General features: G+C 39.7%; 1 protein-coding gene across 2 annotated transcripts in view; it reads right to left on the minus strand.

Moving 5' to 3' along the window:
• LOC103241220 (E3 SUMO-protein ligase RanBP2) overlaps window positions 1–12,899 on the minus strand; it is a 69,111-nt gene that overhangs the window by 46,068 nt on the left and 10,144 nt on the right. For both annotated transcript variants that reach the window (XM_073023166.1, XM_073023167.1), the window contains exons 2-6: window positions 9,990–10,057; window positions 8,314–8,425; window positions 7,737–7,889; window positions 3,481–3,711; window positions 2,994–3,139 (exon numbers count right to left, since the gene is read on the minus strand). In XM_073023166.1, coding sequence (XP_072879267.1) covers window positions 2,994–3,139; window positions 3,481–3,711; window positions 7,737–7,889; window positions 8,314–8,425; window positions 9,990–10,057 — 710 coding nt within the window. The remainder of the gene's footprint in view (window positions 1–2,993; window positions 3,140–3,480; window positions 3,712–7,736; window positions 7,890–8,313; window positions 8,426–9,989; window positions 10,058–12,899) is intronic.

The following is a 12,899-nucleotide window of genomic DNA, read 5'->3' on the forward strand; positions in this document are numbered from 1 at the left end:
TTTGTTTTGTTTTTGTTTTTCTGCCCACCTCGGCCTCCCAAAGTGCTGGGATTACAGGCCTGAGCCACCCCACTCGGCTGAGCTGAGTTTTCCAGAGGCTTCATGACATGTAATATAGTTTTACAGACTGAAAGAGGAAGCAAATGAGAATCTAGCCATGTTCTATTAAGTGAGACATTAAAAAGATTTACAAAAATGAAAAAACAATGACACTTTTCTGACTACTTTTTTGTTGTTGCAAAATAATTATTTTTCATAAAAAATGCTATTATTGGTCTGGCGCAGCGGCTCACACGTGTAATACCAGCACTTTGGGAGGCCGAGGCAGGTGGATCACCTGAGGTCAGGAGTTCAAGACCAGCCTGGCCAACATGGTGAAACCCCGTCTCTACCAAAAATACAAAAAATTAGCTGGGCATGGTGGTGGGCACCTGTAGTCCCAGCTACTTGGGAGGCTGAGGCAGGAGAATCGCTTGAACCTGGAAAGCAGAGATTTCAGTGATCCGAGATCACACCATTGCACTCTAGCCTGGGCAACAAGAGCAAAACTGTCTCAAAAAAAAAAGCTATTATCATTAACATGCAATGGGCTTATTACATTTTTAATAGATTACATATTTTTTCTTTAATTTCTAATGTAATAAACACTAATAGAAATAACCCACATACGGCAAGGAGCAGTGGCTTAGGCCTGTAATCCCAGCACTTTGGGAGGCCAACGCAGGCGGATCACAAGGTCAAGAGATTGAGACTTCCCAGTACTTTGGGAGGCCAAAGTGGGCGGATCAGGAGGTCAAGAGATCGAGACTGGCCAGTCACGGTGGCTCACGACTGTAATCCCAGCACTTTGGGAGGCCGAGGCGGGCGGATCACAAGGTCAGGAGATCGAGACCATCCTGGCTAACACAGTGAAACCCCGTCTCTACTAAAAAGACAAAAAATTAGCTGAGTGTGGTGGCGGGTGCCTGTAGTCCCAGCTACTCGTGAGGCTGAGGCAGGAGAACGGCGTGAACCCTAGAGGTGGAGCTGGTGGTGAGCCGAGATGGCTCCACTGCACTCCAGCCTGGGCGACAGAGTGAGACTCCATCTCAAAAAAAAAAAAAAAAGATCGAGACCATCCTGGCCAACACGATGAAACCCCATCTCTACTAAAAATACAAAAATTAGCCAGGTGTGGGCCGGATGCGGTGGCTCACGCCTGTAATCCCAGTACTTTGGGAGGCCAAGGAGGGCAGATCACAAGGTCAGGAGATCGAAACCATCCTGGATGACAGGGTGAAATTCCATCTCTACTAAAAACATAAAAAATTAGCCTGGTGTTGTGGCAGGCGCCTGTAGTCCCACCTACTCAGGAGGCTGAGGCAGAATGGCGTGAACCCAGGAGGCAGAGCTTGCAGTGAGCCGAGATTGCGCCACTGCACTCCAGCCTGGGCGACAGAGCGAGACTCTGTCTCAAAAAAAAAAAAAATAACTAGGTGCGGTGGTGGGCTCCTGTAGTCCCACCTACTCAGGAGGCTGAGACAAGAGAATCACTTGAACCCAGGAGGCAGAGGCTGCAGTGAGCCGAGATTGCGCCAGTGCATGCCAGCCTCACGAGAGTGACACTCAGTCTCAAAAAAAAAAAAAGAGATTGAGACCACCCTGAACGCTGTCTCTACTAAAAATACAAAAATTAGCTGGGCGTGGTGGTGCACGCCTGTGGTCCCAGCTACTTGGGAGACTGAGGCAGAAGAATCACCTGAACCCGGGAGGCGGAGGTTACAGTGAGCCAAGGTCGCACCACTGCACTCCAGCCTGGCAACAGAGCAAGACTCCAACTAAAAACCAGAGACGAGAGGGGACGGGAGGGGTGGGGAGTAAGGAGGGATGGGAAGCAGGGAGGGAAGGTGGGAAGGGAAGGTAGGAGGGGGGAGGGATGGGAGGAGGGGGGAGGAAAGGGGAGGGGACAGGAGGAAAAGAAAATAACCCACATACAAAGATCTTTGATGTCCTTAAGAAAAACGTAAAAGGAACTTGTGACCAAAAAATTGAGTACACAAGGAATACAAACTAAAACATCCTACATGTTTTCTAAAATAATCTTATTTCTTTCAGATACTGGTCTTACCCTACCAATTTAGGACATTATGTACTTTTTCAAGAAAATTACCTACTCCCTGCACTCAATGAAATGAGTTTCTTTCATTATACCAGATGGGGAAATAACTTCCAAACAAATGGACAGCCTAAACTAGCAATCAGTAAACTTTTTCTATAAAGAGGAGATACTAATCTGGCTTTACAGGCATACAATCTCTGCTGCAACCACTCAACTCCAACCCTATAGTATGTAAGCAGCCACAGACAATTACATAACCGGAGGCATGCTGTATTCCAATAAAACTTTATTAACAAAATTAGGCAGGGGCCATATTTGGCCCACAAGTTCTAATCAACTCCTGCTCTAAACTAGTATCTTTATATAAATCCAAGTGATGTTTTTGTCCAATGGAATTTATTTTCAAAATGGAGACACTGGTTCTCAAAATCAAAATTTAAGAAAAAAGAAAAATCACATAGTTGAGTCATTTTGTTTCTTAGCTAAAACAGTATTTTCTGAAATACTAGTGATGCTAAGTACATATGAACCTAGCCATCTGATGACAGATGAACTTTTTCACTCAAGATTCTATCATTATAAAAAATAAAATATGAAATAGCAGTTAGAACATTCATTTTAAGTTTGACTACGACAAAACTGAGTAACCATAAGGCTAATTTTAATCAAGCTTGAACTGTAAGAATTCTCTAAAAAGCAAAGTCATATAAAACCAATTAGAACTTCTCCATAAAAGAAGAAAAATAAGATTGCCTCCTAGTGGTTCACTGTATTAACTATAACTCCTAGGTACATTATAGAAATAACGATTCAGTAAAGAAGTTTAGAGCAATGAACTTACTGTAAAAAGAAAAACTGAATTTATACTAAAGTGTTCTCGTCAAAGTCAACGTACCTTTCCAGTAATTCTCTACTTTCCTGCACATCTCTAGTGGAAAGCGTAAGAAGTGTGAGATTAGCATAGGCCAGCAGTAAGTCTGTATTGGTTGCTCGCCAGTCACTTTTATCAGACTCCAAACACTCTAAAGACTCCAGATATTCCTATTTTGTGGAATGAACAGTACGTTACAAAACTTAATCAAATGTTAAGAAATTAACCATTTTATGCCTACAAATTCCTTTTCTCACTCCATGTTTGTGAAACTATATTGATTTTTACATCAACCTTATAAATGAAAACACCAAAAATATATACATTCATCACAGTTATCTCCCCAATCTTCCCATTATAAATTTAACTGATCCTAGTAAAAAATTTCATTTTATAATTGTTCTACATAAATAAAAGAAATGTAAGTCTCGAGGGGCACTGCTGCTTTAGTACAAAAAGAAATATGCTAATTTCTACATAGAAATGTAAAGACCCAATAGCTTTTACCTACCTTAAGGGTCTGTACAACACATGAATTCCATTCTAAACTTGAACGCAAAGCTATGTTCCTCTCTGCCTCATGGCAGTGGGCCACAGCATCCTTCAACCTTTTATTTGAGCGATACAACTCCACTAGCCGGATGTTCACATGGACGTCATCAGGTCTTACATAAAGTTCTGACTGAATCAAGTCAAAAAGTTTATTCCATCCATCTTCACCTTCACAATCTAGAAGCTGTTCCTATTTAGAGGGGAAAAAAATCATTAGAGTAACACTTGTGCAATTTTAAACAAGTCATGCTCCCAAAGAGCACCATTCCACTATGTCTAGCTTTATGATGATGCCACCAAAAACACCATCCTATAAGCCTTATTCATCCCTTCTGAGAGTTGCTTACAACCTAGAAACTAACCCTCAAGAACTGTATGTGAAGAAAAGCATCTATGATTACTGCAGTAGCTCATACTCTCCTCAAAGAGACTACCAGGACTATTGCCACACATCCCTGTCCATCTGAGTCACCACCAGAAGCCTAGACGTCCCCAGTGAATCCTCGGCAACAAAGCTCTTACCTTCAAACTGCTCTGTATCTCCTCAAATCTGACTCAATCCCGCATCCCCTCTCCTCCCACTGTTCTGTTACCTTCATCATCATCTCAAAGCACTGTCATCACCTCCTGACCTTAAATGAAGAGAGTGTCATCTCAGGATAACCCCCACTGCCATGATGACAAGGACAGGAAGCAGGGTTTGTGGCCACTCACTTCTCATTTGCGATGCTCTCACATCAGCCTCTCAAGAAGCTAGGACCACAGGCATGCACCACCATGCCTGGCTAAATTTTTTTTAATGTTCTGTAGAGATAGGGTCTTGCCGTGTTGCCCAGGCTGACTACTCAGTTCTTTAATCACCTCATCTCCAGTGATGTTGTCCTCCACTCCAACCTCAACCATCCACTTGCCACTGACACAGTTTTCAAAATCTGTATTTTGGTCATACCACTGAAACCAGTATACCATCCTTCTTACTCTTCCACCTCACTGGGAGCCTATATAACCTTACTGCCAGAAATATACTTCTCCACCACATGACAAGTTCCCTTCAGGATAATGACATCGTCAAGTTTTAAACACCTGTAAACACATACAAATACACACACTTTCTTCTGTCAGGCAAAAAAATGCTATAATCCCTTATATCCATAATTGCTGTTTGCTTACAGATCCCTTCAACTAATTCCCTCTTATCCTCAGAAGAACCCTCCCAATTGGTTTCTGCGTGCTTAGATTTGGGAAATCACAATCCCAGGCTAACTGATTTCATTTTCATTATCTCAACCCTCAAACTGGTCTTGCCTAGAACAAAATACCATTTTAGTACTAACAGTTCACTTTCTCCACTCCCTGACACTTCACACCTCCTATTTCCTCAACTTTCCCATACCTTCTCCTTTGACTCTCACTTTCAACTTATAACCTAGATTCGACCCTCACTGAGAAACCTGATGCTATCACATATAAATTCCATTTTACTTTACCTACTTAAACTCATCTTCCCCCAACTCTCTCTGCTATCAAAGACCAAGCCACCCATTTGTAGTCTGTATTTCATTCCCCTCTCTCCTTTATCAATTTCTCCTCTTCCGGATGAGATGGATGATACCCTGGCCTCTCCCTATCTGCAAAAGCCCTAGTCTTTGACTCTATGTTAAAAAAAATTTTTAAAACCACTGAGTGCTTTTAAAAAGTTCTATCTCATACTCGAGAGAAAAAGCCTTCTCAACAGTAATACTCTCATTCATTAAACAAATGTCAGAAATTGTTTACCTTAGCAAGCCTTAAATTTTAGGAGAAACGGATTTGCTTTGCATGAGTTATAAATCTTATGGATTTCAATTCCAAAAAAAAAAAAAATCTGACACAGGAAAGGTGTAACAGTGCCTTCAAGTTATTAAAGAAAGTCTTTAAAGAATGCTTCAAAGTATCTAACTTGTTACACTGCAAGAAAAGAATCCCCTACCATTATGTATGTTCTTTAACACTACTGACACCAAATTAACTGGATTGCCACGCCCAACATGGGAATTATGTTTGAGGCATAACACCTAAAGAATATAGTAAAGAAATCTGCACAATTAGAGCTAACGTTTTAGACTAATATTTAAAATCCAGCAGCTTACTACTGGGGAGAAAAACTTAACTTGTCAGTAATACGTATCTCTGGAAGCATTTTCAATGCTTTTTCAGCTTCAAAAATCTGTACATGATTGTTCATAGCAGTTGAACAATAGCCAAAACCTAGAAATAACCAAAATGCCCCTCAAAAGTGAATGGTTAAGGTTGGGCGCCGTGGCTCACACCTGTAATCCCAGCACTTTGGGAGGCTGAGGTGGGTGGATCACCTGAGAACCCGGGAGGCAGAAGTTGCAGTGAGCCGAGATAGTACCACTGCACTCCAGCATGGGCGACAGACAGAGCAAGACTCTGTCTCAAAAAAGAAGAAAAAAACAAACAAACAGTGACTGGTTAAATTGTGGACCATGAAATACTACTCAGAAGTAAACAAACCAACTATGGATATACAAAACTTAGATGAATCACAAATTGTATTATGCTGAGTGAACAAGCCAACCTCAAAAGGTCACATGCTTGCCCGGCACGGTGGCTCACGCCTGTAATCCCAGCACTTTGGGAGGCTGGGGTGGGCAGATCACTTGAGGTCAGGAGTTCGAGACCAGCCAGGCCAACATGGTGAAACCCTGTTTCTACTAAAAATACAAAACTTAGCGGGGCATGGTAATGTGTGCCCATAGTCCCAGCTACGAGGGAGGCTGAGGCAGAATAGCTTGAACCTGGGAGGCGGAGGTTGCAGTGAGCCAAGATTGCGCTACCTGGGCAACAGAGCGAGACTCCATCTCAAAAAAAAAAGAAAAAAGAAAAAAAGTCACATGCTTCATGATGACATTTACATAACATTTTGAAATCACAAAAGTATAAAGATGGAGAACAGATTAATGGTTGCCAGAGGTTAGGCATAGTGAAGAAAAGGAAGTAGCATGACTACAAAAGGGGTAGCATGAGGAATATCTCTGTGGTAATAGAGTAGTTCTGTATTTTGACGGCAGTGGTGGTATGAATCTACACATGTGATAAAATGAAAGAAAACTATACACACACATTGTGCCAATGTCAAAATTCCTGATTTTGATATTGTGCTTGGTCAGGTAAAACAGGTTGAGTATCCCTTATCCAAAATGCTTGGGACCAGAAGTATTTCAGATTTTGAATTTTTTCAGACTTTGGAATATTTGCAGGATACTTAGCAGGTAGAGCATCCCAGATTTGAAAATCTGACATCCAAAATGTTCCAATGAGCATTTCCTTTGAGCATCAGGTCAGTGCTCAAAAAATTTCAGATTTTGGAGCATTTAGGATTTCGGATTTGGAATGCTCAACCTGTATAAGCATTGGGGAAAAATGAAGCAGTATACAGGATCTTTCTGTACAATCTTTGCAACTTCTTGTGCAAAAAAATCTATAATTATTTCAAAATTAAAATTTTTTAAATTTCTATCAGAAACATATAATGGGAGTAGGAGGCTGCTAAAGGCAAATATACATTTATAATTTAATATTGTACATGCACAATAAAATATACATTAATAAACATTACAATATACATTTTAAATGTTTGCCAAACATATTTGTGTAGATTTTCTCCAGAACAGTTAGTTTACTAAGTAATTGTTTACTCTATAAAGAATATCAGAACCAGTCAACACACTGGCAAGAACTACCTCTCATTTTTAGTAATTACGTCTTACAGACAAACCACCTTTATCTTTTGCTTGAAAACCTTACTATCTCAAAATATAATCCCTTCTACTTTCAGACAATAGTTATCAGAAAACTGTTCTTTAAAATATCCCTAAACTGTCATCCTGTAGGTAATTTTCACTTAATGAAGCAAAAATTGTACACCAAATTCTTTAATGTAAATCTTAGCTCTACTTAATTTACAGCTACTAAACTGTAAAATCCCTAAAATATTAATTATCCCAGAAGGGTAAATGTCACTTATAAAGTATAAGAATGCCTAATAAGACAGCAGTTACTCAGAAAGGTTTTAATACACTTTTTAAAGAAAAATTTTAAAGGAAACACAAACACCTAGGCTTAAGGTTTGCTACTGAAAAGTAATTTAAACTCCAAATATTAGAAATGGTTATGTCTCAAGTTTTCTCCCTTTACGTTTTGTTTTTTTACCTTTAGTTTATAAATTGCAGGACTTCCTGGGAAAAGTTTAGCTGCTCTTTCAACCCAGTATTTTGCTCTTCCATCAGTAACATCATTTTTACAAAGCAATTCTGCAATCTTCAACACAAGATCTTTTTGTGTTGGGTTTAATTCCACTGAACGCTAATATCAGAAAAGAAATTAAAGATTAGTAAATTGTATGTATGTATGTAGGAGTATATATACTCATATATAAAGGTTAAAAAATTATCACTCCAACCATTAAAAAATTCTACTTCTAGAGAAAACGTGTTACTTCAAAGGTGTTAAAGTGCCTTGGAATTTTCTGGAAATTAATCAAATAAAAATTATATCTGTATCATTTGAATGCAAAAAACACAAAAGAACACCGTGTCTGACCGTTAGACTTACAATTTACAGGTGTTAAACAATTCTAAATCTGTTCCAAGCTGTGTCGCATAATGGTACTGTGATACCAATGCCTATTTTATCATATTCATAAAATATATTTGACTTACTCATATAAATTTGTCTTGGCATCATGTGTTTGGCTATGCAAAGGCTATATTTGAATCCTATAACTTACCCTGTAACATTCAACAGCTTTGTCTGTGTTTTCTTCCAATTCATAAAGAAGACCCAGAAATCTGTGAGCTTTGGGATCTCTCTCTTGCACATTTATATAAGTACATATGTATCTGTTTTTCAAAATACAAAAGTAAATTAAACTTAGAACTGTACTTTTAAATGCTAACTGAAGAATACATCTTAAACCAAAGCAACCACTAAACTTGTTATATATTGTTACTCAAGACTACCACTATTTATGCAGATAACTCAAAAGTATTCATAGAAAGAAATGGGTAATACTTAAAAACACGTACACAGAGTTGACCACATACTCATTTTACCATCAAATGTCACAATTACCAAATTTTTCTCCAGTGTTATCCACATATAAGAAAGGAACATATAAATTGCTTTTTCTTTCTGATCACATTTTAGTAAAGCACTAACAGTTTTGCAAATAAATTAGAAAAGTAATTAAACATTTTTGAAGTTATCATAATGCAAAATACTAAAGAGCAACAACTTCCCAAACAACAAAGGGAAATATATTTACCCTTTAAGCGAGAAAGTAATTTCTAACAGTACTATATCCAGCTAAAATCGAACAGAAGAAAAATTACTAATTATAGTACCAAATACAGGAAATTTCCATTTCTCAAATCAAGTAACAACTAAAATAAGTAAATATCCTCTAGGTTCCTTGACAGTATTACGATCAGAGAAATTAAGCCAGACCTAAACTAAGGGAGCAAAGTCTTACAGTAAAAAGGTACAAGGGTTAACAGTCACAGTGCTGCTAGTTACATAACTTATGTACCACCATTTTTCCTTTCTTACCAGGAATGCCTTTAAAAGCCTGCCTCCCGGCTGGGAGCAATAACACACACCTGTAGTCCCAACACTACAGGAGGCTGAGGCAGGCAGACTTCTGTGCTCAGAAGTTCAAGATCAGCCTGGGCAACACAGTGAAACCTGTCTCTACCAAAATATGCAAATCTTAGCTAGGTGTGGTGGTGCACATCTGTATCCCCAGCTACTTGGGGTGCTGAGGTGGGAAGATCTCTTGAGCCCGGAAGTCAGAGGTTACAGTGAGCCAAGATGGAGCCAGCCGCTGCACTCCAGTCTGGGCAAGACAGACAGATACTGCCACAAAAAAAAAAAAAAAAAGAAAAGCCTGCCTCCCTCTTCATTTCCTGATTTAATCCACTCCAAGTCAGGAAATCGGAATCACCAAGCTTCTTATCCCTAGGACAGAGCCTCAGAGCATCACATATTGTGTCAGTTAAAGATCTTTTATACGAGCTATTCTCCTGTCTTGCAATTACAGTTTAATTTTTATTCACTGCTATTTCCCATCTGATTAAGGTATCGGATATCTAACCAAAAATAAATTAAGATATACGCATGGTCCTCTTTTACTCTAACACAAGACAATTTTTAGAAAAAGTGTTTTAAGACAAACAATTTCTTGCCCTTGGTATAAACAAACAGCAGCATGCAGAAAACACTAATTACAGTTTCAATCTCAATGGAATCTAGGTTGGTCCTTAGCATCAGTCTGAGTGATAAATCCCTTATTTCAGAATACAGTTAGGAAGAACTACTAAAGAACATATTTTTACCTATTTCAAAGAAAATGAGAAAAGGCATTGATTTTTAAAAAAACGAATACATATTACAGTTTGTACTTACTTTTTAGCAAGATCATATTCTTTAGCTTCATAATACAGCTTTGCAAAATAGAATCCTTTCATTGACTTCTAAAAAAATATTGAAAATTGTTTTACTTTTCATACAGAAATATTTTCCAACATTTTTTCAAAAGTAGTAAAAATTTGTCCTAAGTTTATGTTCAGATATGCCGTTTTCATTCATTTAAAAGTTTTTTTAAAAGCCTGAAAAATGCGTAATTCCATGTTTTATAATTTCCTATCATAAAACAAAAAATAGAGCTGGATGCGGTGGCTCATGCCTATAACCCCAGCACTTTGGGAGGCTGAAATGGGCAGATCATCTGAGCTCGGGAGTTTGAGACTAGCGTGGCCAACATGGTGAAACCCCATCTCTACAAAAATACAAAAATTAGCCAGGCATGATGGCGGATGCCTCCCAGCTACTCGGGAGGCTGAGGCACAAGAATCAGTTGAACCCAGTAGACGGAGGTTGCAGTGAGCCAGAGGTTGCAGTGAGCTGAGATCGTACCACTGCACTCCAGCCTGGGCGACAGATCAAGACCCCATCTCCAAAAAAAAAATACTACCAATGATAAATAAGCTGGGTGCAGTTGGTCACAACTTTAATTCTATTTAATTCTAACACTTTCAGAGACCAAGGTGGGAGACCTGCTTTGAGGCCAAGAGTTTGAAACCAGCCTGTGCAACACAATGAAATCCTGTCTCCAGGGGGAAAAAAACAGCCGGGCATAGTGGAGTATGCCTGTGTTCCTAGCTACTCAGAAAGCCAAGACAGGAGAATCACTTGAGCCCAGGAGATTAACTCTGCTGTGAGTTATGACTGTGACACTGCACTCCAGCCTGGGTGACACAGGGAGAACCTGTCTCTAAATAATAAATACATACACACAAAAAATAAATTCAAGAAAGACAGACAACAGAAGTTAAGAATTTTCATCAGCCTTGGAAATCTTGGAAACCCTGTGGTACCACTCTCTCACTTAACAAACAAAAGAAACCAGCTTTCTCGGGGGAGGAAAGGTATTCCAGAAATCTCTTCTCCTACCATGTGTAAATCTCTATGGGAAAGAATAAGTAAGTACTTAGGACCTATTAAGGCACTGAGGATTCCCTGGTCCATGTACTGTTCTCCCTACAGATCAGATCAGTATTTTACAGTCAAGTATTCAAAAAAGCAGAAATAAACATTGAATTCTTCAGGTAATAAACAAGGTCCACAGACTGGTTCCTTGGTTACATAAACTCCAAAGTTCAAAATGCTGATACACACCAGCCTGGGTGCGGTGGCTCACACCTGTAATCCCAGTACATTGGGAGACTGAGGCAGGCGGATCACTTGAAGACAAGAGTTCGAGACCAGCCTGGCCAACATGCAGAAACCTCATTTCTACTAAAAATACGAAAATTAGCTGGGTATGGTGGCACACACCTATAATTCCCGCTGCTCAGGAGGCTGAAGCCAACAATCACTTGAACCCAGAAGGCAGAGGCTGCAGTGGGCCAAGATCGCACCACTGAACTCCAGCCTGGGCAACAGAATGACTCCATTTCAAAAAAAAAAAAAAAAATGCTGATACAACCAGATTATGTTCCATCCATGTGATAAAGAGTATACAGCTACTCAAACATCTTATTTTTGAAATTCCAAGACCCCAGTGAATGTCCAAAACGATGAATAGTACCAAACCAGGTTGCCATCAATCGAAACATGTTTCCTGTTTGTGTCCTCCACCCACAAATTTAATGTCTTGTCCATCTTAACTAAGCACTTACCACACACTGTGGCTGTAACTTTTGCAGTTTGGGGTGTCACAACAAAACTAGCACGAATTTCTTTTTCCTTCTTCACAATTTCATGGACAAAAGATTTGTTCTTACCATAGATCTTAGCAACCCCAGTACATGATCTTTTTTCTTTCCTAAGTCAAAAACTCACCTTTTCACTTAAAGGAAGAACTGTATGGTTTCTCTCTGGCATATGTGAATTGCCAGCATTGCTACTCTTGCTCTTTGGTGCCATTTTAAATAGTATAAGGGTTACCTGAACACAGGCACTGCAATACTCCAACAGTTGATCTGATAACTGAGATGGCTAGTATGTAATTAGCGGGTGGGGAGCACATACAGCGTGAATATGTTGGACAAAGGGATGATTCGTGTCCTGGGTAGGACGCAGCAGGCTGTGAAATTTTATCATATTATTCAGAACTATTTGCAATTTAAAACTTGTGAAATGTTTATATAATCTTCCATTCAATATATATATATATATATTTTTTTTTTTTTTGAGATGCAGTCTCGCTCTGTCGCCCAGGCTGGAGTGCAGTGGCGCAATCTCGGCTCACTGCAAGCTCTGCCTCCCGGGTTCACGCCATTCTCCTGCCTCAACCTCCAGAGTAGCTGGGACTACAGGCGCCCGCCACCTCGCGCAGCTAATTTTTTTTTGTATTTTTAGTAGAAACGGGGTTTCACCATGTTAGCCAGGATGGTCTAGATCTCCTGACCTCGTGATCCGCCCGCCTCAGCCTCCCAAAGTGCTGGGATTACAGGCGTGAGCCACCACGCCCGGCCTCATTCAATATTTTTGGCCCATGGGTGACGCAGGTAAGTAAAACTACACAAGACAATACTGTGGATAAGAAGGGACTACTGTACCAGCAACGAACACTCAGAAAAGGAAGTTAAGAAAGCAATTCCATTTACAATCGCATCTAAAAGAAAAAATGCCTGGGAATAAATGTAAACAAGGTGGTGAAATACTTGTATGTTTAAATTATAAAACGGTGCTCAAGGCCAGGCTAACACCTGCAATCCCAGCACTTTGGGAGGCCTCAGCAGGGGATCACTTGAGCCCAAGGGTTCTGGGCCAGCCTAGGCAACATGGAAAAACTCTGCGTCTACTAAAAAT

This window comes from Chlorocebus sabaeus, chromosome 14 (assembly GCF_047675955.1).
Source record: "Chlorocebus sabaeus isolate Y175 chromosome 14, mChlSab1.0.hap1, whole genome shotgun sequence".
Classification (NCBI taxonomy): domain Eukaryota; kingdom Metazoa; phylum Chordata; class Mammalia; order Primates; family Cercopithecidae; genus Chlorocebus; species Chlorocebus sabaeus.